This window comes from Atractosteus spatula, chromosome 16 (assembly GCF_055471065.1).
Source record: "Atractosteus spatula isolate fAtrSpa1 chromosome 16, fAtrSpa1.hap1, whole genome shotgun sequence".
Taxonomy (NCBI): Eukaryota; Metazoa; Chordata; class Actinopteri; order Semionotiformes; family Lepisosteidae; genus Atractosteus; species Atractosteus spatula.
The window spans coordinates 6,612,199-6,634,483 of NC_142721.1; the positions used below are offsets into that span (position 1 = coordinate 6,612,199).

General features: G+C 36.2%; 1 protein-coding gene across 20 annotated transcripts in view; it reads left to right on the plus strand.

The window, feature by feature from the left end:
• Positions 1–22,285, plus strand: part of plekha7b (pleckstrin homology domain containing A7b) — a 125,941-nt gene that overhangs the window by 58,760 nt on the left and 44,896 nt on the right. For 19 of the 20 annotated variants that reach the window (XM_088934623.1, XM_088934624.1, XM_088934626.1 and 16 more), the window contains 5 exons: positions 8,290–8,373; positions 16,103–16,214; positions 19,805–19,909; positions 20,785–20,857; positions 21,843–21,943. In XM_088934623.1, coding sequence (XP_088790749.1) covers positions 8,290–8,373; positions 16,103–16,214; positions 19,805–19,909; positions 20,785–20,857; positions 21,843–21,943 — 475 coding nt within the window. Of the gene's footprint in view, positions 1–2,362; positions 2,389–8,289; positions 8,374–16,102; positions 16,215–19,804; positions 19,910–20,784; positions 20,858–21,842; positions 21,944–22,285 lie in introns of those variants that run through there. The other variant, XM_088934633.1, reaches the window with a different exon arrangement.

A 22,285-nucleotide genomic window follows, 5' to 3' on the forward strand; every position in this document is an offset into this window, starting at 1 on the left:
GCATTAATGTCAGTATTTGTACTGTTTTGTGTGCTTAGAGCCACATACTGTATGTTTCACATACTGTACTGTACTTGCTCAGTTCTAAAAAAATATATTGTCTATTCTTAGCTCTCGGAGGAACAGGGTAAAGGTGTTCGGAGAAAAAACTTAAATCCAGATGAAAAAATGTGTTATTTAACACTACATTCAATTGTGCAAATGAAGGTGGATGAGCATCCTATTAGCAATCGCAGTATTTTGTGTGGCTGTAATGAATTTAACATTCATGTTTTCGGGTGTAAAGTGGAGGTCAGTCCTTTTAAGAATTGGACATATTTCGTTCTCATCACTGACAAAACATTTTTTAAGAAATTAAAAGATTTATATTGAAATGTTTGTTTTTGGTGTGTACTTAAGTATATTTGAACAGACAGACAAAGCAGGCATTATCATCAATTATTAATAGTTATTACATGCAAAATAATCTTCTTGTGCTGTTTTCTGTATACTTCTTAATCTGGCAAGGTCAGCTCAATCCTGTTCATACATATATTTTCAGTAGAACCGAAACAGCTTTGATAGAATCAAGCAAAGTGTTATATTGGAAGATTATCTGGCGATCAAGCCAGCTGTAAGTGGTACTTTCAGGAGAGTGCTGCTGTAAATTCAGTATAATAAATAGATCCAGGTGCCTCTTCCCCTGAGTCCCTGATCAGGGCTGTGGTAGTTGAGTGCCTGTTTGTAATGCAGTCTATGTATTCTGGGCCCAGCACTGCCTTGAGGCTGATCTTTCATGGCTTTCTTGTGACCAGAGCTGTGCTCTTCTGTGGGTTCTATCAAGCTGTCATTTCAAGAAACACCCAAGAGGCATTATTGATGGACAGCTCTCTGTAGGGCACACAAGAAAGGAAGAGACTGGGGACGTACTGCTCTGGCAATCACTGCATATCCATAATGTTATCAGAACTCAGTGACCTCTTTTGCAGGGATGGACACATGCTTCACATTGTGCAGTTATGCCAGCAGCATAAATTGATAGTCTTTTTATGATCAGTGTATCAATAGTTGAGCTAGTCTTAAAAGAATCATTTTGGCTTAACTTTAAAACTGCACTTTCTGAATGTATTGTGTACCTATATTTTTTGTTTTACTGTGCATACCCAAGAATGGTTAGGTGCTGCAAAATAAAATAACACAGTAGACCTGTAACTTAAAAATCTGTCATTCTAATTTGACAAGACCTACCAGAGTGAGACAAAAAAAAGTGATAGGAGAATACCTATACAGCATTTCAAACATTGCATAAAATGACATGTTCCATTAAAACTCCATTATGATAATGAGAGGAAAGCATCCGTGCCCACATACTGCATTCCCAGATGTCATATAAACTTCATTTCATTTGGAATTGATTGTCTAAATCTATGCTTGCATTGCATTCTAAACATCACATCACACCCATATTAACAAGTGTGTAATCCACACTCTTTTTCCTCTTAACGTGTAGGAAATCTTAATTTTTTCCAGGAAATCATGGTAGATGTGATAGATATTTCAAGGGAGATGAGCCTAGCGATCCTGTGTGCTTGAAGGATTTCAGAATACCCACTGAATCGGAGGTAATTAAGGGGTGCATTGTTAGTATGAGCTGCAGAATTGCGACCAAACAGGGGGGCCTTGGCTGGGACATAGCGGGTGGTTCACAAGGCTCATAAACATTTCTCTGCTGCCTGTCACAATCTAGGACGTGGGAGTGATTAGAACTTCAGCAGAAGCACTGCTGCCGTCTGGCCAGCGGCTTTTGCAAACCTAGCAGGTTTCACTAACCATTGCTGAACCGTACATGCATAATAAATTCCTGATCGATGTGAATATCGCCTTACACCTTCAACTGGGATTTATGCTTAGGTGTTGCATTAGCGATGTATAATAATTAAGGGGTATTCTGAAATATTATGCCACTGTGGCACAGTCATTTTAAAATATGTCCTGATCAAGATTCAGGATGTTCCTTTTGAGATGCTGGGAACAGATGGGGTTACACTGAACCAGGAAAAAAGGGGAATCTATTCCAATGCTGTCATTGTCATTGGGGCTGTGCTTTTTATGGCAACTCTGGAGTTTGTTAAAGTGCAGTGTGTGAGAGAGAACTGATAAGTGCCAAGGCATTCCTCCCTTCCATCAGCACAGAGGAGGGGGTGGCGAGAGTGGTCCCTCTGAATTGGGTCCTGTACTGTGAATGAATTTTCAGGGTAGAGTTGTGCCGGGAATTGAGGTGCCAAAAGAAGAAGCTGGAAGGTTGCGTTTCCCCCTGGAGAATGAGGTGGTTTCACTGCTAGGCACTGAGATTAAGTAGTAACTACTGGGAAATTAGAAAAGATGTTTATCTGCAATGACGAAAAGCAGGTAAATATGGGACCTCTGCTTTTATATTTCGTAACGAAATACTGAAACAGTACTCGTAGTTTGACTCCAGGCTTTGTATTAGAATTTAAGCAGGCAGTGTGGTGTGTGGTTATTAGATTTCAGTGACATTGACAGAAAGGCACTGCAGTAGCTTATAATACCTGTCCCATTTAAGACTGACCTTTAGCTGTGTTCTTATGCTGTAGTAAAACAATTTTACTGTGGTCAATGTAATACAGGTGTTTTTCAAGCTTGGCTGTCAATATTGTTTTATATGGAACAATAGAATAAATTAATTTTCTTTTGATGCTTGCTATGAAATGTACTCCTGCAGCTTCACCTTTTATTTAAACAATAAACAGGCAGACCTATATAATGTAAATTTTCAAATTTTTTGGATATTTAAATTTTTTCATGTCAAACTGTTTTTGAAATGACAGAGCACAATAATGAGCAATTATCAGTGATAACTGCTTCTCTGTTCAACTGCTAAAAAGCCTCGCTTTGCTCCAATTTTTGTCATGTGCCATAACTAAACATGCTGAAAAAACACTTTGCTGTGGTCAAATTAAATTTGAGTGCTAAAAACGCTGTATTCAATTAGAAGAACGAAATTAGTTGGCATTTGCTTTTGTTAATTTCGATGTTCAAAGCTTTACAGCTGAAGCAGAAGTTAACCACAAGCAGTGCAAAATTGCTGAGAAAATATCTGTCTTTAAATGGAAATAATTTTTACTTCTTTTCTTCTGAATCCTACGGTCTCTTTTCATATGATGTATTTAAACAGATAAAGAATAAACCTTTTAAATTCTGACTTACTTTATGCACAAATTTAAATAGCAGCATCCTAGTGCTGTTAGCTCTGGGTTAATCCTGTACAATAGTTAAAATAAATTTCAGTCTTTAGATAGCAGTGACCATTGACTGTTTTCACCTACACACCAAACAGTTGTAAAGAATTGTGAAACAACCTGTTTCAGGTAGTTAAAAGCTAGAAAAGGCTCAGACTGTGTGGAAATTCTTTGATTAAGAATAGGCATTTGAATCCATTCTTTTTCACATGGTAGCAGATTTTGTACAGTGAGCTAGGGTTTTGTACACTTTCATGATATTAATGTGATCCTGACATTAGTGCAGAATTTTAGGGATGCACACCTGAGATGGGATGAAATTTTAAACAATACGTATGGGAATCTGAAATCTCAAGGGTTAGAAATGGTCATACAGTGTTTTTGGAAATGCAGACTGACTGTAATAGTGAATACAATCATTCTGTGTCGTCTGGGATATAATGGAAGCTTTCACATTTTAAGAAAACGTACTGTAACTGTCTTATGCCCTTCTAAACATCCTGTTACTTCGATATTGTCTCAGTAAATATCTTAATTTGAGAAGATGATGAGGAATCAGCTGCAGCCTGATTTGTTAGCCTTTTCAAAGTTGATTTTGAAGTGTTTAGCAGAAATAATTCTGATTGATTCATGGCAGTTTCTTTTGAAGCCAGCAGTGTGAGAATGGATTACGGTTATGCAGTTGTGTTGAAGATGCCTGCTGGTCATGAGGTGCAGTGGTCCTACATGTTTAACTATTGTGTGCCTTTCAGGAAGATTTAAACCATGGCTCGTAACCGCAGGGCAGAGATGGCTCTTTCAGAATTGTTCAGAAACTGACTGAGACTCAGAAAGGGTGTGGTTAACCTAGGGGCAGGTAATTTGTAATACTAGTCTGAAACAGCTGAGCATTAAGAATGCAGTTCACAGGCATCCAAGGTACTGTATTAACGGAGCAGTATTGCAGAAGACCAGTATTGACAGATCACTGATACTTAATCAGCTTGTCTTCTTTGGGGCTATTCTTTCTGCATTGTCCTGTATATATGTCTATTGCATGTAGTAATGTTCATACTAGAACATTATTAACTCCTGTTAGTGGTGTAGAGTAATGGTTAGGAAACCCGACTCCATACCAGAAGGTCATGGTTTCAAATCCTATGTGGTACACTGCTGTTGTACATGGGCAAGGCACTTGACTTATTTTAAAAATGAACCTGACTCTGCAATTCTCTTTTTTGTATACTTTTGTTTATTACTTCGATGCAGATTGTTTTGTCAAGTGGAATTGCATTTTTATATTTTCCGTTGTAATTTTAGGCGAGTTATCATTCTGTATTTGCCGTTTCTCCTGACAGAGACAAGACAGAGATGCAAAACACAAGACTTAATGTACTGCTTACCCCAGCCCCCACCATGTGAACGGTCTTGACACAGTTCAGTAGTAAATTCCATGACAAGTGAATCAGAAGTGATTTTAAGTAGACAAAAGGGCAAAAGAATGCAGATTCTTAATTGAGCAGGGAAAGACTAAACCATTGTGTAACTGTAATGCAGTTTGTGGCATTGGTACTCTATTAGAATCAAAGCTCAAGCAGATGTAGGCCTAGCAGCTGTTGAGATTCTCTGTGCACTCCAGTCTAACGCTCTCGCAGTTTACAATGATAATCTAATATTGTAAATAATATTGTTTCTAGATTGGATACTTGGAAACTGTCATTTAATCCAGTAGGTAGAGGTAGTAGTATTACAGTAGATGTGTGTGATTTAACGATTTTTAAGGGGTTTTAAAAAGTATCAGTGACTGAAATGAAGGTTGAGGATTATTGCAATCGGTGAATAACATTACAGTGTTAAGTGATGTGTGTTCTGGCATATTTTCAGAACATGTGTGTATAAATCTTTTCTCTTTTGTAAAGAAGTCAACACCATACTGTTAGGGTGGGGGACAGAAAAAAAATTTTTTTTGAATTCATAATTTAAAAGGCTCCTGGTCAAAATTCTCAGAATAGCAAAGGAGGAGAATTCGTAGTACCAAAGTAAATACTTAAATTTAATGCCACCACAGAGCAGGTACAGTAGATGGCAACAGCACAGCTGGTTGTTAAATTTCTGGAAAGCACCATCGGTGTAGAATATGAATGAGCTAGCAACATTTAGGCCTTTTTACTGTAAACCACTAAATGTTCCTTGACTCCATCATAATTGTTGTTTACTTCTCAACCAGTAGTCCCTAGAAAATTCTGTACTTCATTAAATTCCTTTTGAATAGCCTTTGGCTATTGTGGTTTGAAAATTTCACTGGGGACAAAATTAGATTTTAAAGATTTGTTTCTAAACCAACCAGTGTCTAATCACTGGTATTGTAATGTGTTTATTCACGTTCCTTGCCTGTGGATGGTATGGTAAATGCTGTACCTTATTTTAAAAGGATCTTTGTGGCAGATAGTGTTGTATTTTGACAGTTTTCAAAGCTTTTATTTTACTTCAAAGTAATGTGAAATTTACAGATTTGGTTCAAATTTTTAAGGAACTCAAAGCTATATATCCACCTGACCTCTAATAAACATTATTATTCACAATGTGGCCATGGTGTAGGTTTTAAAGTTCCTGGCTTTGTGTATGCATGGTCTTAAAATTAAGCACACAACGTAATATTAAGAAAACACATCTTGTGTAGTTTTGCTTAACCATAGCACATCAGGAATGTTGTGTATTGTTTTTTTTCTTATATATTCACTGTATTGTACAGATAGTATAAAGTTATTCCATTAGATTGTTTTGTTTCATGACTTTCACCCCAATGAATAATACACTGAGGGCTAACAAACAACTAACAATGTTAGTCCTCTTCAACACACACCACTAAACACTATTAAAAATATTTTTTTTCAAGTGTACACTGTCAGCTTTGAACTGACAAGCAGTGAGTCAAGGCATTAATATTTTTCTTCCTTAAAGGTCACATTCTAATTAATGTTTATGTAGGTGAATATGTGTTTTCAGATTTAAGGAATTTTGCATGAGAATGGTACTTGGTTGGGTTGATGGAACAAAAATGAATAATCCACAAATAGCATAAGCAGAATTTGAGCTTGTTTACAGTTTCATGTAAGTCATTTAAATTACGCTCACTCTTGTGAATTGAATTAGTTGTACCTGAACTGGTTAGGATTATTGATATTTATTGAATACCACTTAGCTGTATTTAAATACTGACAGTTGACACTAGGGGAGAGAAAATAACATAATCTGGATGTTTAGCATGTGTAGTACTACAGGGTTTTCAGCATTAAAATGTTAGGGGATATTTTGGGTTATACAAATATATAATGTTTATTTAATGAGAAGAGCTCAGTTCTGACACCAGTTCTGGTTCATAAATGTAGAAAAACGCTACAGTATCTTGCTGCTTTCAATAACCATGAGCAGAGTAAAGAAAAATAAATTTAAACAGTAATTCGAGTTTGGATGTCAATTTGGATTCAAATTTTGCATAGCAGCCAGGAAACCTAGACTTGTATTGTTTGTTTCCATTTTTTGTAACTTATTTTCTTTATTCCTGGAGATATTTAAGTTGAAAATAAATTATTTCTTGAATCTTTGACTTTGTTCTGTATAAACTATGGTTGTTGTGGTTAGACCAAAAGAAACATTTGAAGTGAGATACAATACTAAATAAGTACACATCACAGCAAGCCAAACATACAAATTTTGGGGGACAAAATCATCCCAGTTACTACGTTTAAGTGTGGTATGTATTCGGCTGTATACTGTACCAATAATTTGAACATTTGCAAGAAAACCTTTAGGTATAATGGTACCTTGTTTTTAATTAAATATCCAGTTGAGAGTAATTCTTCAGACATGTTGATTTGTTTGATATAAGACAAATGATATGAAGCCTTAACATCTCAAATACATTCCTGTATTTAGATTTGGAATCCTCTTATTTTTCTCTTTCTGTTATTCTTATACCATAATGCTCAGTGTACTCTAGCTTTGAGATTCATTATACTGCTGATGTCTACCTGAAAGAAGGAACACACTGTTTATGAAAGGAACTGTCTTACAGTCCATTGAACCAAATCCTAGTTGATACACATTTGCATGAAAGATGCTTAAAAGTGTGACAGATAAAAAGCTCATGTGAAGAGTTCTTCTGGAGTTTCCATTGAAGGAGAGAACATCATTCATTCTTGGAATACAATGGCTTTCTACCTCCAAGAAAAGCAAGCACATGAACCATGTACTGTACAGTCAAGTGGTTTTGTTTTGTGAACAAAGATGCAGCAATATTTCAGAGTTTTTTTTAAACAAAAAGACAAGTCCAAATATGCAGATGTGTTCATGCTTTTAAAGAGTAGAGGTTTACCTGAAAGTAATGTTTTCTAAATTTTCAATGGGGAAGAGAATACCAGAGGCAGATTTCAGTGATATAAAATATTTTATCCTGTGAAGTTTTGATGGCTGACAAAAGTATGTCTGTGTGTATTATGAAGTACAACATGTACATTTTGTACTGGAGTTATACTGAATGATGCTTAAATTTATCAGTCTTTCTGATCAGGTTGCAAAGTGAAATGCAACTCTGGTCAATGGTGTAATTTGTACTGACCTTGAAATGTTCCAGTGTGCTATTTATCACATAAAATGTATCTAGTTAATGTATGAATTATGGTGTCACTTGTTAAGCGTAAGAATCTTTGCATAGATAATAAAGAGTTTTTTAAAAAAGGCTTTTCTTTTTTCTTCATTGTTCTGGTGAATATAAAATTGGTTAATTTCCAAGTTAAGACAATAAAGGACCTGGTGCAATTGAAATCAATAAACCTTCATTGGCTGGCTTGGATTTGTGCTGAGCAGTACAGTTTGTGTGAAGCAATATGAGCTCTGTTGGCTGAGTGACAGTACTGCTAGACTCAGATTCAACACACTTGTGGGAAAGTCTTAGGACGTCTTGAAACTTGGTGTGTTGCTGAAGAATGTTATTTATGCAGTGGTAAATGCAGAGATAGGAGCTCAGAGCTGAGTGAAATGCCCTAATGTTCTTCTTTTCTCTCCCCTTCAGCCATAACCAGAGAACAACCACCTTCCGACACCCTGTGACGGGGCAGATATCCCCAGAAAACCTTGACTTCGTCATAGAGGAACAGTGAGTGCTTTTCTTCGTGACGGTCACCGATCAAACTGCTTTCAGTTGCAGCACATTTGGTCTGTGACGGAAAGGGATATTTGAAAAATATTTTATCACCTGGGTGAAACAACCTGCCAAAGCCGCTTGAAGAGGCACCTTTCCAACAAGTCAAATGTAGACATGAATAAAGCTAAAATATAAGTATATAATATATAATATAAAAAGTATAAGTTTTTAATGAGTGTGGATTTATTCATGACTTTATTGAATTTGGGAACTGAACCATTAATTCAGATCGTATTTAACTTTTGGGAAAGTTAATTGAATGCATGGATTATTGTGATCATGTAATATCCAAACTGTAACTGTGAATAACATCTATAGGCTGTTGGTAAAAACTACAGGAACTAAACTGTTTCCAATACCAGTGGCCCTGCAAGCATAGTTTTGTGTGTACTTAAAGTTTAAAGTTAATTGTTAGGTTACTTGCTAATTTAGTATTCCAATGCAGGTTCACAGCTTATGACCTTTTAGGAACTTCTTCATGATTTAACCTTTTAAGACATTTTCTTCACTATAGCTCAGCCAAACACCTTTTGCGGTTTTTCTTTCAAATCCATATGAGGAGGAAACGTTTTGAGTGTTTTCTTGGAATTGAAATATATTTGGGACAAAACAGATGTAATAAAAAAAATAAGTGTCCACCCTGATAAACACTATTATTCTAGTTTTGTGGGCTTTGTGGAGTGTTTTTGGTTTGCTATACTCATGGGGGAAAAAATAATTCATCCAAAAAAAAGCAGTGATACTGTTGTTGTCGCCTGCACCTGTCAAATAACAGATGGCAAAGAATGGACCTGGGCAGTACTGCAATGGGAGACCTCTAAGGAAAGATCACTACTGCAGGTGGAGCTCGTAATCCAGTAGATGTCGCTCTTCGTTCTGGCCCAGAATGTCCAGCTTAAAGCCCCAGTATGGTGATATGTGCTATAGGCTTTGGTAGAGATGTCAAAATGAGGTCTTGAGTACTTGGTCTTTAACAGCGTAGTAGGAGCATTTTCTAAAATTGATTTAAGGATGGTGTTTTTATTTCTGTAGTTAAAAGTTGTGTAGCCTCTCCCACGGCGGTTATTTCCTTTTGAAGATAAAAATAGTGTTTCACTAATCCAGTGGGGCTGTAAGTCCTCCAGAGTGCAGCTGTGGCCGTCTGGCACAAGCCCTGGGGAGAGGAGGGAGTGTGGGTGAGGGGTATTGCCGATAAGGGTTAGCTTGTCCCTCTCTCTGGCTTCCAGCTTTCAGGCTAAATTGCCAGCAGCTGCCACAAACAGCTCCACGAAGGAAAGTTTGCTCCAAGAGGGGAGATGAACATACTGATGAAAGACTTCAGTGCCCTCAAGCTCAACAAAGAGGGCTTTTGAACCCTACTCTACGATCAACATTTATACTCCCAGAGCAGCACAGTTTAAGCTATAAAGGAATACTGATATGAACTGGAGGCTCTGTGAAAATTACTGATGTACAGGCTTGTTAGAGGCTTGTAGATGTTCTGCTTGCCACAATGGGAATGATTCATTGCTGTGTTCAAACATGCTCAGGGATGCATCTTTGTAACAGAGTTCTGCTCGATCTCCTCACATCTTGTTTCCCTTTGTTCATAACTTTGCACAAAGCCACAGGAGGCTGATGGAACACCCAGAGGAAGATTAGGCCTTCAAAGCTGTAACATTTCAATGTACAATATTTTTCAGACCGCTTTCTTTTAACCTACTTCTTATTTTTTTGTTCTTCTACACATTGAGGGAAATTCGTGTGAACAAAGCATACCTTTTAAAAGGAGTTTATTTAACTGCAAGATGGGGAGTGTATTAAATGCACAGAAAATTTAATTGTGTAATGTAAATGTAATGCATAGTTGTGTATTTTTTGGTAAATATAAATAGTTTTTAGCTTTTTTAACTTAAAATTCCGATAGTCCATTGAAATTTAAACATTTATGCAATCTGATTCTTACTTCATCTTGACTGTTGATTGTCTGAAGCTGTTTATGAGGTGGAAAAAATTATAACCCATTTCCCAGCAAATATAAAAAGATAAAACATTAAATTTCACCTTTCTGTAAACTGAGAGCAAAAAGCAAATAAAACTCCAGTGTATTCATTCCAAGTATAGCTATTTGAAACCAGAAAAACCAAAAGTCATACACAGATTTGAGTTGATTCCTCTTGTTTTTGCTGGTAAAGAAAAACATTAAATGGAATCTGAGGACCAGAAGCAAATAAATACATTATTAAAACCTTGAAGATTTGGACTGTGTAATTATTATTATTCTCTGAACACATTCCTTAGAAAAATCTAAAATTTGGTGGATTTAGAAAATAATTAGTTAAGCTGTAACTGCTGCAGGCTAGGACTGAAACACTCCTGCATAAATAGCATCATATCACAGAATGTGATCAAGCCCATTCTTCATTGGGAAGGATAGCCATGATAATACTGGTGGGTCTTAATTGATTACGCTCATTAATGGCAAAGTACCTTTTGGCTATTAGCTGTAGATAATGTGACAGAAACCCTTTGCACTCTGACAGGACTTAAGGTAAATTGAGGGTAGTTTACTAACCTGAAAGTGACACAAAGACTCAGTGGAAAGAAACCCTGTAATTAAATGACTAAGTTGCATAAAGCATGGATTCTTACTGAAAGAACTAGTCAGTACAGTACATCACAGTCCACAGGAAATCCTGTCCCTGATTAATGCTACTGGAGGTGGTTGGCTTTTAAGGTCTTCGATGGTCACAGTTTGCAGGCACATAAGTGGCTAAACTCTAAGGACTTTAGCAACAGTTTCAGGTTACTAGTGGCTGTCGTCAGGTCCTATTTTTAAATTTGATCAGCTTCTGTCCCCCTTCCACTACACACATACACCTTGTTTTGGAAATTGCCTTAACAGCTGCAGTAACTGATGATCTCCAAGAAAACCCACACAATTGCACAAGCAATTGAAATGAGCCTTCCTTCCATAGATAGCTGGCTCCCTCAATGCTTATCGTTACTATGGCAGCAAGAGTGTACATTTCAAACACCTGGGACCTAGAGACATAATGGGAAAGTAGGCTTCTGGCTTGTACAGCTCTGTGATTTATGTTGAACTCAGAAGAATTGAGCTTGACTTGCTATAGCTTACTATCAAAGAAAAACAAACAGTGCAGTACATTTCATTGTCAAGGCAGTTTGGACTTTAATTTAGAGTTTATAGGTAAGATGCATCTGATTAAGTAAACCATTGTTTTTAAACGGGACACTTTGACCTTGAATCAGATTATACATTTGCCTTTATTTTTTGTTAATGAGTCAGAATGCTGCTGCTTAAAGAAGTGCCTTTCTGTATATGAAAATAAAGGTTCACTTGATTAGCAAAAATGTCATGCAATGTGAAGAGAATGGTATAGCTGCAATCTTTTCTGAAGCATAACAACCACCAAGCAGTTTAAATATTTAAACCTCACTTGCTAGCAAAAAGAAAAAAAAGTATCGGTATCAATAACAGAGAATAAGATTTATGTTAGGCTATTTAGAATAATAGCATTTTTGTTTATATGACATTCCAGCTAATCTTGTGCTGTGTATTTGCTGGGAATTTTGAGTCACATAAATCTACTGGAAATAGTGAATCAAAGGAATTTGTGCAAGTGAAAATCACTTTTATCTTTTGGAAATGTTGGTAGGAAAGAATGTTTTTTGTTTACCAAAATTCCTAGTTGACTTAGTTTGCTCATCCAAAGGCCAGGGAGCAGTTTTTTGTTTTTTGTTAGATCTGACAACATGATTTCTAAGGTCCTAGCTGCTAAGCAATGACTTAATTCTCAGAGAACAAGAGTAATTGCAGCCCTTGGTTGGTTGTATTTTCTGTCTCAATTTTTATCCTAAATGTTCCTACTGCATTAAATGGTGTCTCTTCCTTGTGCCACCACAAAGGATGTCCTGCTTGAAGATTCATGTGGTAGTTATCTGCTCACACCAGCCTGTCTGACAATGATGAGGTGATAATTCTGCTTTAGTATTTTTCTGTGCCAGGAGGTAGACATCAGAAGATATAAACCTGCCAGAGCTCTCTGCCTTTTAGAACAAATGTGGGATGTGCGATAAATACCTAGAAAGGGAAAAAGGCTGCAGTCTTCTGAGTTATTTTCCTGTCGGAAAAGAACAATGTTTTACAGTCCCTCTTTTTACGTGAATGACATTTATCTCAGCAGTTTTTATATGGAATGCTTAGCAGTAAAAAAAAAAACTGCCTGAACAATTTTTGCCATCACTGATTTTCTGAAAGTTCGAAGCTTTATAAACAACCTTTGCAAGAGAATTGTCCTTGTATGTTCAGATGTACAAATTGTTTGACAGTGACATGTGGAGGGGTGGCCCCATGGGATTTCTCTGGGTGCTCTTGCTTTCCACTCACCTTCCAAAGACGAGGGGAGGTTACCTGCTGAGGTTCAATGGCCCTGTGATGCGTTTATGGTGTAGTCATACCTTCTACGCTGGGCTTTCATATAAGGCTCCAGACTGCTGTAACGGACATAACACAATAAGCCTTCTATCCAAGCACAGGTGCTGCCCTAGTTGGTACAGTGCCTACAATTTCACATCAGTGTCTACCTGATGCATTAGTTCTTTCCCTCTTCCTGGGAAAACACCTCTTAACTCCTATGAGGAAAGACTTCAAAATGATTACTGAAGAAATAATTGAGAAAAAAGAATAAAACATATTAGAATCATTTATTATATATAATCTAGACATTAACACCAGAAAATATTTTAATGTGGTCTAGTGCATTTGACTTAATCTTCCCAGAAAACTATTCTTGTATGAATTATTTGATGTTCTTTTTGGGGGACTTTTAAAATAGATAAGACTTAAAAAAATAAATTGAAAGATAACTTTCACCCGAGTCTTCCAGACCTTATTTTGCATCAAGTTATAGATTTGTCAAAGAGTCTTGGGTTAATGTGAGGCTCCATTGTTATTTGTGGCTTTTCCCTGTATTCAAACAGCTGGAATTTCACTAAACGAGGCTCAAAGGGTTTTTTACTGCATCCGGTACTTCACAGGAACACCTAATGCTCTACAGGAAAAAACATTGTACTACTTACAGAGAACAATGCTCCTGTTAATATCATTGGGTTTAATGTTCCCCGATACAGAACATACTCCTGGCCATGAAAACGTCTACCTATTCTTTTCAAAATTGTATCAAGGCATGATGAGGCTTTCCAAGTGTTGCTGAATTGAATTCTGGGAAGGCTCTGTTTACCTCAATATCAGCCTTATTTGCTCAATTATAGAAAAGGAGGCTTGCAGAGCGTGTGTCTGCCTCTAGGAATGTTGAAGTCACTGGGCTTACATATCCTGTAAAAATGCTCTTCTAGAACAGAAATAAACATTTTCTGTCAAAATAAATAGTTTTATAATAAATATTCCATATATTCCAGGTGAAAAATATGAACTATTCCTGAGTTTTAGTGACTGCAGTTTATTAAGATGTAACATTTACTGTACCTTCTGTAAAAAAAACACATTTTTCACCACTTCAATTTCATTTTAAAATTGTCGCTTTAAAACTGAAAGCTTTGATGTTTTGGCAGTCTTGTTTCTTACAAACCTCTTACAGAGGAACCAAGGACTGTGCTTCAGTTCATTCACAGATGGAGTACTTGTTTTGTGACAGGCGTTTAGAATTACTACTTTAAATAGGTGTGCTTGTGGGCGTTCTGTGACAGGCAGATCCCAAGACAAATTGGGATAGGATATTTAGTACTAAGTTTTGCTTGTTACAAGTGGTGCTTGCAGCATTGAATCAAGTGTATGAGTCTACCTCTCCTGAGACAATTAACAAGATCAGATGCGCTGTAAAAGAGATGAGTTGATGATTAGGAAACTGGGAGCACTTTCAGAGACCTGTTTGTTTTATTTGAGATTCTAATTGACATTTAGACATGTTAATTTATTTCATTGAAAGGATCTATTTCACTTGCATATTGTGCAATAGCATGCATTACAGTATGTCACCAGAAAGTTCAGAGTTTATTCATCTCCCAAAAGAAGTGTAAATTGAGAGAATGAGTCATTGGACCAACTCAACTGAAACTCAATAGTGAGACAATTGTCAGTATGAGATCTACAATTGTCACTGAACCGTTTAACTTTTGACTATGTCTGAAGACTGTTTTTAATTTGTAATTCACAAATATGACAGATTGTAAAGCAATACAGCACATGGTGCTATAGGTAGACCGATTGGGTTACAGATTGTGCCTCAAAGTTTTTTTTCCCCAAGAGTTTCAGTTTTTATTTTTAGTTTTGATAACAGCGCCTTCCAACAGGGATTTTTTCCATACTTTCGCTCAAAGTAACTCATAGCCTGTCATGAAGAAAAATAGCACTCTTCCTTAGGGTCAAGTTATTCTCTCATCTCATGAAGTGGTGGTGTGTCCAATCCAGATTGAATGTCATCCATTCTATCCTGCAATAATCCTGAAGGGTTTTCTTTGTGGCACATGCAGTAGACATTTGCTGTAGGGAACATTTATTAAAGAGAGTGGTCTTTGAGATTTTTTTTGTCCATTTCATTAATCTTTAATTACATTCATTTTCACCAGATTCATACTTATCACCAATCCACATTTGGATTTCCTGCTCTTTAGATCCTTAGATCCTATTCACTGCCAATTTGAAATAATCGATTTATAAATTGAGCATTGATCTTTTTGTAATTTTATAGTATGTGCAGCTATTTGAATAACTGTCTGTAAGCAGTAATCCTTGTATATCTTGTATACCTATATTCTTTATTGAAATATTATGTATTTCTTTTTTCTGTTTATTACCGATTTCATGAATTGGATGAATGAATGAATTTCATGTATATTTATACTGTGTGTTAAGATTTTGTTTATTTCAATAATTTTGTAAGTTGTTTTTTTTGTTTATAATTTTTTGGTTTGTTAAACCAGGGTTAATGGAATCTGGAATTATTCATCTTTAGTTTACTAGATGAATTTAGCTTTAGTCCTACTAGAGGAGGAAAATATTAAAACATCCAGACTGTGTTTTTCTGGCCTGTACCATGCAAACACATTTGTTGGTGTGTGTGCTGTTCGGAAATTCCTGAGTGTCATTGTGTAACCAGTACTGAAGGTGAAAAAACCCATGAGTTGATGAAACATTTGTCTGAAAGTATGCTGTAAAACCATAGCAAATAGAAAAGACATAAAACCTCTGACAAAGCTGCTGAGTATTGATTTTTATCTCTGGAGATAGTGTGTACAAATGGGGGTCACATGATGAATCTACAGGTACCTACATTTGACTGACTGACAGGATTTTTAAGGTTAAGCAAGTTTCACTAAAAACTACTCATCTCATGATATGTGCTACACTGTTATAAACTTATAAAGGATAGTTTTGATTTATGACAAAAATTGATTTTTGATTTATGATATGCTGCTGATATATGGGGTCCACATTCATATTGTAGATATCCTTTTAAGGACAAAGCTTCCTGTTTTATTCTGATCTAGGAATTTTCCTTAGTACGAGTGTTTCTGGACGTCACATCAGACCAGTGCATTTAGTGATCACAGTTTGCCATTAATGAAACACAAGCAACAGAAGATTGTGTAACAAGAAAATGTTTCTCCAGTTAACACAGGGATGACTGCATTCTGTAATCTGAGAAATATGTTTCCATAGGCCAAATTTACACATGTCCAAGCAACAGTCAAGTCAAAGACCTTCAAGTATGGTCAGCGAGTCATCAACTGCTGTCACATCATCCACTGTTGACACCACCTCAGGGTCAAAGGTAAGTACGCTGTTTGCTTTGTGCATAGTTTTCAGAGTTAATAAGGAACAAGAGGACTTTCCTGGGCTCAGTTTCATATTTTGTCTTAATATGGTGTGAAAGCTTGCAAGATTTAATTCTTACATTTTCAGTGTTGGATGTCTTTAAATCTTCATTTGTAAGGACAATTGAATGGTACTAGTATTGCAAGACCTAATACTAGGACTTTGTTTCAGGGGTTTGTAAATAGGACCAACACAATAAAGAACATTGGAATTAAATTGACTCATTTAATGGAGGGGCAAATGCAATGTTTTAATATCAGTAATATGAATTTAATTAATTTTCTAACCTATAATGAAATGTGCTTTATAACCCTTGACAGCATTAACTCCAAATTAAAAAAGTGAACTGTTAAATCTTTATCACATAAATATATATATATATTTTATAATATTTCAGTAATATAGCAATATACAAAACAGCAAAGGAAAATATAATTTCTCCCCCAGATAAAATTCCTGCCCCCTTAATGGTCCTTTCCTGCATTTCTCAGGTTGTGGAGACAGATAATTTAATGTCCACTCACTTGGAAAAGGTGCCATTTGAGTTTTAAAGTTTTAAAACGCACTCTATCCCAGTAGCCTAAAGTGGGGAGAAAGAGGGTTCCTAGAACTAAACATTTTTAATTAAGGAAGCACATTACTTTTTAATGGAGAAACAAGGTTGAAGATAATTAGAACACTTATTCAGGTTCATAATTGTCTATGTCATGTCTGTGGCACCTTGATTACCCTCTTTCATTTTTCACTTTTGCACAACCTAAACCTTCTTTTTCTCTTTTCTAGTACCTTAATCGGGATAAAATGTGTCAAATACATTGAACCTATTTATTATTATATAGAAATTTTTAGAACAATATTTAAATCTTTAGAACAACTACAAGCACCTTTTAATCCTTTTGGGAATGGCTGGATGAATTGTTTTGCAGTGTTAATAGCCTTCTGACATGCCCCTTATTTACACATCATGGCCTTTTCTGGGGGTTTTCCACAGAAGCCCTCGTGTTTTGACACACCCCAGCTCCACTCCATTCCCAGTCGTGATGAGTTACGAGACCGGCCTGCGAGATGCTAACTGTGCACATATACCATGTTTTTCTGCCTTTAACATTCATGCCACCTGCCCCGTTCTCACCCCGAGCTGCTGTCACGGCAGGCCACTGCACTTAATCTCCTGCCAGCCCTTGGCTGCTGAAATTCCATCTCGCACTTTCTGGATTCGAGTGATATCCCAGGTGTGGGTAGTGCTACAAATCTCGTGAGCAGTTTGGGCGATAGCCATGAATGTCTTGTTCATAGTCATCTCCCTGTCCTCCCACACACACATTCATAAAGGTGTTGACACACAGCGGTATTCAAGTGCCCCTGGCTCCTTATTGAGCGAGCTACAGTGTGCAGCAAATGCTGCTTTTATGAGTGACATTACAGCATCAGCATCATATGAGCCTTTTCAAGAACAGATTGCACCAAGGCTTTAGAGTAGCCATATGTTATCCAATAAGCAGGTGTCCCTTGACTTTGGTTAAATATTACTGTCATTTTATGTTTGTCACCTTTGGAGAGCTTTAATTTTTGTACAGAGACAACTCAGAATAAATCAAGGGAAGCATATTAAAGTAGTTAATACCACAGGAAATGCCTTTCTTATAGTTTATAGTTTATTTTAGTTCCTGTTGAGGCTGTTAATCAATACTCATTGCTTCCATAAAGTTTTTATGTTTGGTTTTGCAAAATTTTATTTCACACATGATGATAGAATTATTCTGCTGACTGTAGGAGATGAAAAGCATATGATTTATAGCTTCATACATTATACATAATTATGGGTCTCTCATTACAGAAATGTGTGTACCCTTAAACCTGAGCTATTACCTTGTGAACGTAATCCTAATCTATGGATTACATAGATTTAAACATCAGTTGTCTGGCTAAAGAAACACTAATTTACTACACAGTTTAAAGTTCAGAATCGCTTATTGACATTAATTCCTGTAGTCAAGACAATAGAATTCTAATTTTGAACAGCAGAACATTAAACCAGTGTTGCAAAAAAGAGTAAAACTATGAGGATCATTGTCACTTTTGTTTTTATGAGCAGGTACATCATTTGATATTCTTTCATTACAACTTTTGTTTTGCCATTTTGTATATTGTCCTTATTCTGAAGATTTTTCTTCTGTTGTTAGCAGCTATAATCATGCTAATGCTAAACAAGAAACATTTTTGGAGGACTTTCTGTTTTGGTTATTAATAATAATTATTGAGCTACACTTTACATCTAATTAGCCTGTGGATGCAAACAAGGTGTTCTAAATTATTTTTTCTGGAAACTGGAATGATTTCAGATAAAATTGTTTTAAGAGCACTCTGTACTGTTACATTGTGTTTTCACCCTGAAAGCAAACTTAAGGTCTTACAAGAGCATATCTTACTAAGCTAACTACTGACACTGGGTTTATAATAAAATCCTGTCAGCAAGATAAGTAGGACTAATGCCTTGTAAAATCGCAATGAAAATTTGGTTCCATTACTGCAGCTTTCAGTCAAGAGAGAATCATTTGTGTAAGTGAAAGAAATTAATATAATAGTTTCCTTCTATAGATCATTGGCTAAGTTCCAGTTCGCTGCTAATAAGTGCGATAGATTTCTCTCCTGCTGATGTAGGAAGAATTTGTGAGTCACTTGTGAGTTTGCATAGGTTTAAAACCTGTATCTCATTTAGTACAAGCATAGTAGTGTTAATTAACTGGTAAAATGTTTCTGACAATGCACCCAAACACAGCTGATTTACTGATTACAGAAGAATGCATATGCTTCATTAGTCTCATTCTTTATAATTAGTGTGACTTTTCTGTCACATTTTCATGAAAGGCTTCCTGAGATTTTGCATTTAACACTTTTATCAAGGATCTGCAGAAAAGAATGCAAGAGATGAAAGATGAAAATGTCCTTAAACACAAAATGTTTCTTCCGCTCCATCTGTGTGTATTAATAATGTAAGCGTTACAATAATTATACAGTATTGAAAGTAGGATCCAGACCTGTTTGGGCTCACGTTCGTATTTTGTTGAGGTTTCATTTATTAACTCAGGTAATATAGCCATCCTGACACAGTATTTACTGCCACATTGATCTTATGCCAGGACTCTAACAGAACAAACTACATGGCGTTAATCTCGTACGATTTAAAAATAAACAATTTAATCAATTAAGGAAAAACATCCTTCAATGTGTTTTTTTTAAATGTAGGTACATGTGCAATTTGAGAAATACTGTGGGGGTTTTATAGGAGTGTCCAGAAACGGTAAAAAAGTACTAGATTCACCAACATAATATTCAATTTGCATTACTTCAGAACTTCTATCCCCTTTTAAAATCCTCTGTCTTGTATGTATGTTTCTTGTTGTTCATGTTATAATGATTTTGTCTGTCACTAGGATTTATTTGCGAGATGGTTTTAAATGATCAGACCACCTGGTAAACAGATGTTATTAATGGGCATCAAATAAACAAACCAATTAAAATATATTTTCATATTATGTATTCCAGGGCTCTAAATCCAGTAATAAGGTCCATAGCTTTGGAAAAAGAGACCATGCCATCAAGAGGAATCCTAATGTGCCTGTTGTGGTGAGAGGCTGGCTTTATAAACAGGTATGACTGATGACGACCTTACGATAAGATGTGGTCTCATCCTACCGCAGAGCCCATGTGAAGATTAATGGTTCTTGAACTTTAATGGGCAGGCAGAGATTTTCTGCCAGCAGCATTGTGTGTATTAGCTGTAAACCACAAAGACTGAAAAGACAAAAGAAAAAGCACAGTGTTTCACAGCTTTCTTCAGGTGTGAGCCTTTGTAGTCAATGCACACAGACGCACAGTGCTCTGCTTAGACCTCCGAAGATATCTATGTACATCTACTGACCTCATAAGTAAGAATTATCTTGTCTTGGTTCACATTTTTCAAATAAAAAAGGCCTGCCCTTTTTTGGTCACCTTTAATTAGATGTAACTGAATCCTGAAAAATATTTCCACATCAGTTTTCTGTTTTGACTGAGAAGAAGCAGAGGCTTTTTTATTTTTATAGTACAGCCACCTGATTTTAGTTGTCCTAAGACTTTATTCTTATGTCTTATTCTTGCATTTAAATGGCTCGTATAGCATTAACTCTGACAGTTCTTATTTTTAATCAACGAGGCTTATACATTTTACAGTATGGCATGCAGAGACTTCAGTAATTCAACATGTACAAATGATTGTTTACATAGTACTGTGTACAACACTGCAGAGCACTAATGAAATTTGAATAATGGAAGCAAGCTTAATAATAAATTCCCAGCTGGGCCTCCAATATAAAGATGTCCCCAGTAAAATAAAAAAATGAAAATTGGCAAGTTCAATTATAGTTGGGGGGGGGGGGTTGTAGCGACCTGTTGGGTGTCTGATTTTTAATTTTCTCTCCTTACAGAAATCGCTATTCCCAGGCTAATGGTTGTAATTAAAAAGCTGTTGTTGTTTCTACTTACAGGACAGCTCTGGAATGAGGCTATGGAAACGAAAATGGTTTGTGTTGGCTGATTACTGCTTGTTTTATTATAAAGGTGAGTGGCACAGTGCCTTTATTGAAGTTTATTTTGTGAGAGTCAAAATTGATTTTACTGATGAGTGAAGGAATTATGGGTAATTTCAGCATCCATTATGTAAAAATGTTAATTACTGATGTATTTAGTGTGATATTTTTTCAGATTTTGCTAAGCTATCTTGTTTGTACATTATATCTTGTCTGTATTTCTGAACATCAATTCTTCCTATTAAGTTATAGCTAAGGTGAAGTGCACTGAAGTACATTCTTCCAGTTTGGTTTATTCAATGAGTTTCTTCTTCTTGGGGTTACTAAGTAAAATGAAATCTTTTTCATATGACCAAAATGCACATATTATTAAGTAGATATGATCATTAGTGATTTAAATGATGTTATTGTTTAAATGTCTTCAGGCTGCTGAAATATATGCTTTTGAATGCTACAGTATGTGGTTTTCAATAAGGATTTATGTACCACAGAAAGCAAAAAAATAAAGTAACATGTACATTAGAGCTGCTGTAATATTAGATATCCTAATTAGTCCCTGACTGTGATTAACCTGCTTTCCCACAAGTAGTGTAAATGACTCCATCTGAAGGTCCCTACCTGACAGCCTTTATTACCTCACGGAGATGGTATGTGAGGACTTTAATGACATGCCACAGTTTGAAGTGTGTTACAGAGTGCAGTATTAAGTGAAGGGGCGATTGCGTTTTCACTGTTCAGCTCTTCTGGCTGCCATTGTGCTCTTCTAACCCCAGCACAGAGATAAAAGTGCTGGCACCATCTGTGGAATGTCCCCTTGAAAGAACCTTGAATTATTTTTAACCAATTACACTTTAATCTACCCCTCTGGCATGTGCACACAATGCCCAAGCAAAAAAAGTGATTTATTTTGTTATGTGAAACCCCCTGACTGTGCTGAGATATCACTGCTTCACTGGGAGGCTGATTTGGGATAAATGATTTGGGGGGGATGATACATCATTTTTTATTGCACGCAGACAGTAGAGAAGAAGCTGTTCTTGGTAGCATTCCTTTGCCCAGCTACGTGGTTTCTCCAGTGGAACCGGAAGACCATATCAGCCGCAAATATGCATTCAAGGTATGGTTCTTAATATGCTCTGCGTGTGTTTTTTTAACCCCTAGGAACGATTTATGTCTAAAATTCACGTAAAACATTTCTGTTATGGTAGAATTTCTCTGAGTACTCCAATCAAGTGTTGACCTAGCCTTGCTGGTTTTAGGAGACAGCCTTGCAGAGTGAAAAAGATTTAACAGTATGGGTATTTCTCGATTTACAGGCTCTTACTTTGTTTTTAATTTAACACACCTCAAAAATCTTAGTTTAGAACAGATTAGTTCTCGCTTTAACATGCTTGGCTATAGTCAGAAACATGCAACTGGATGGAGTGTTTGTGATAATATTTACTGGGGGATGAATAGT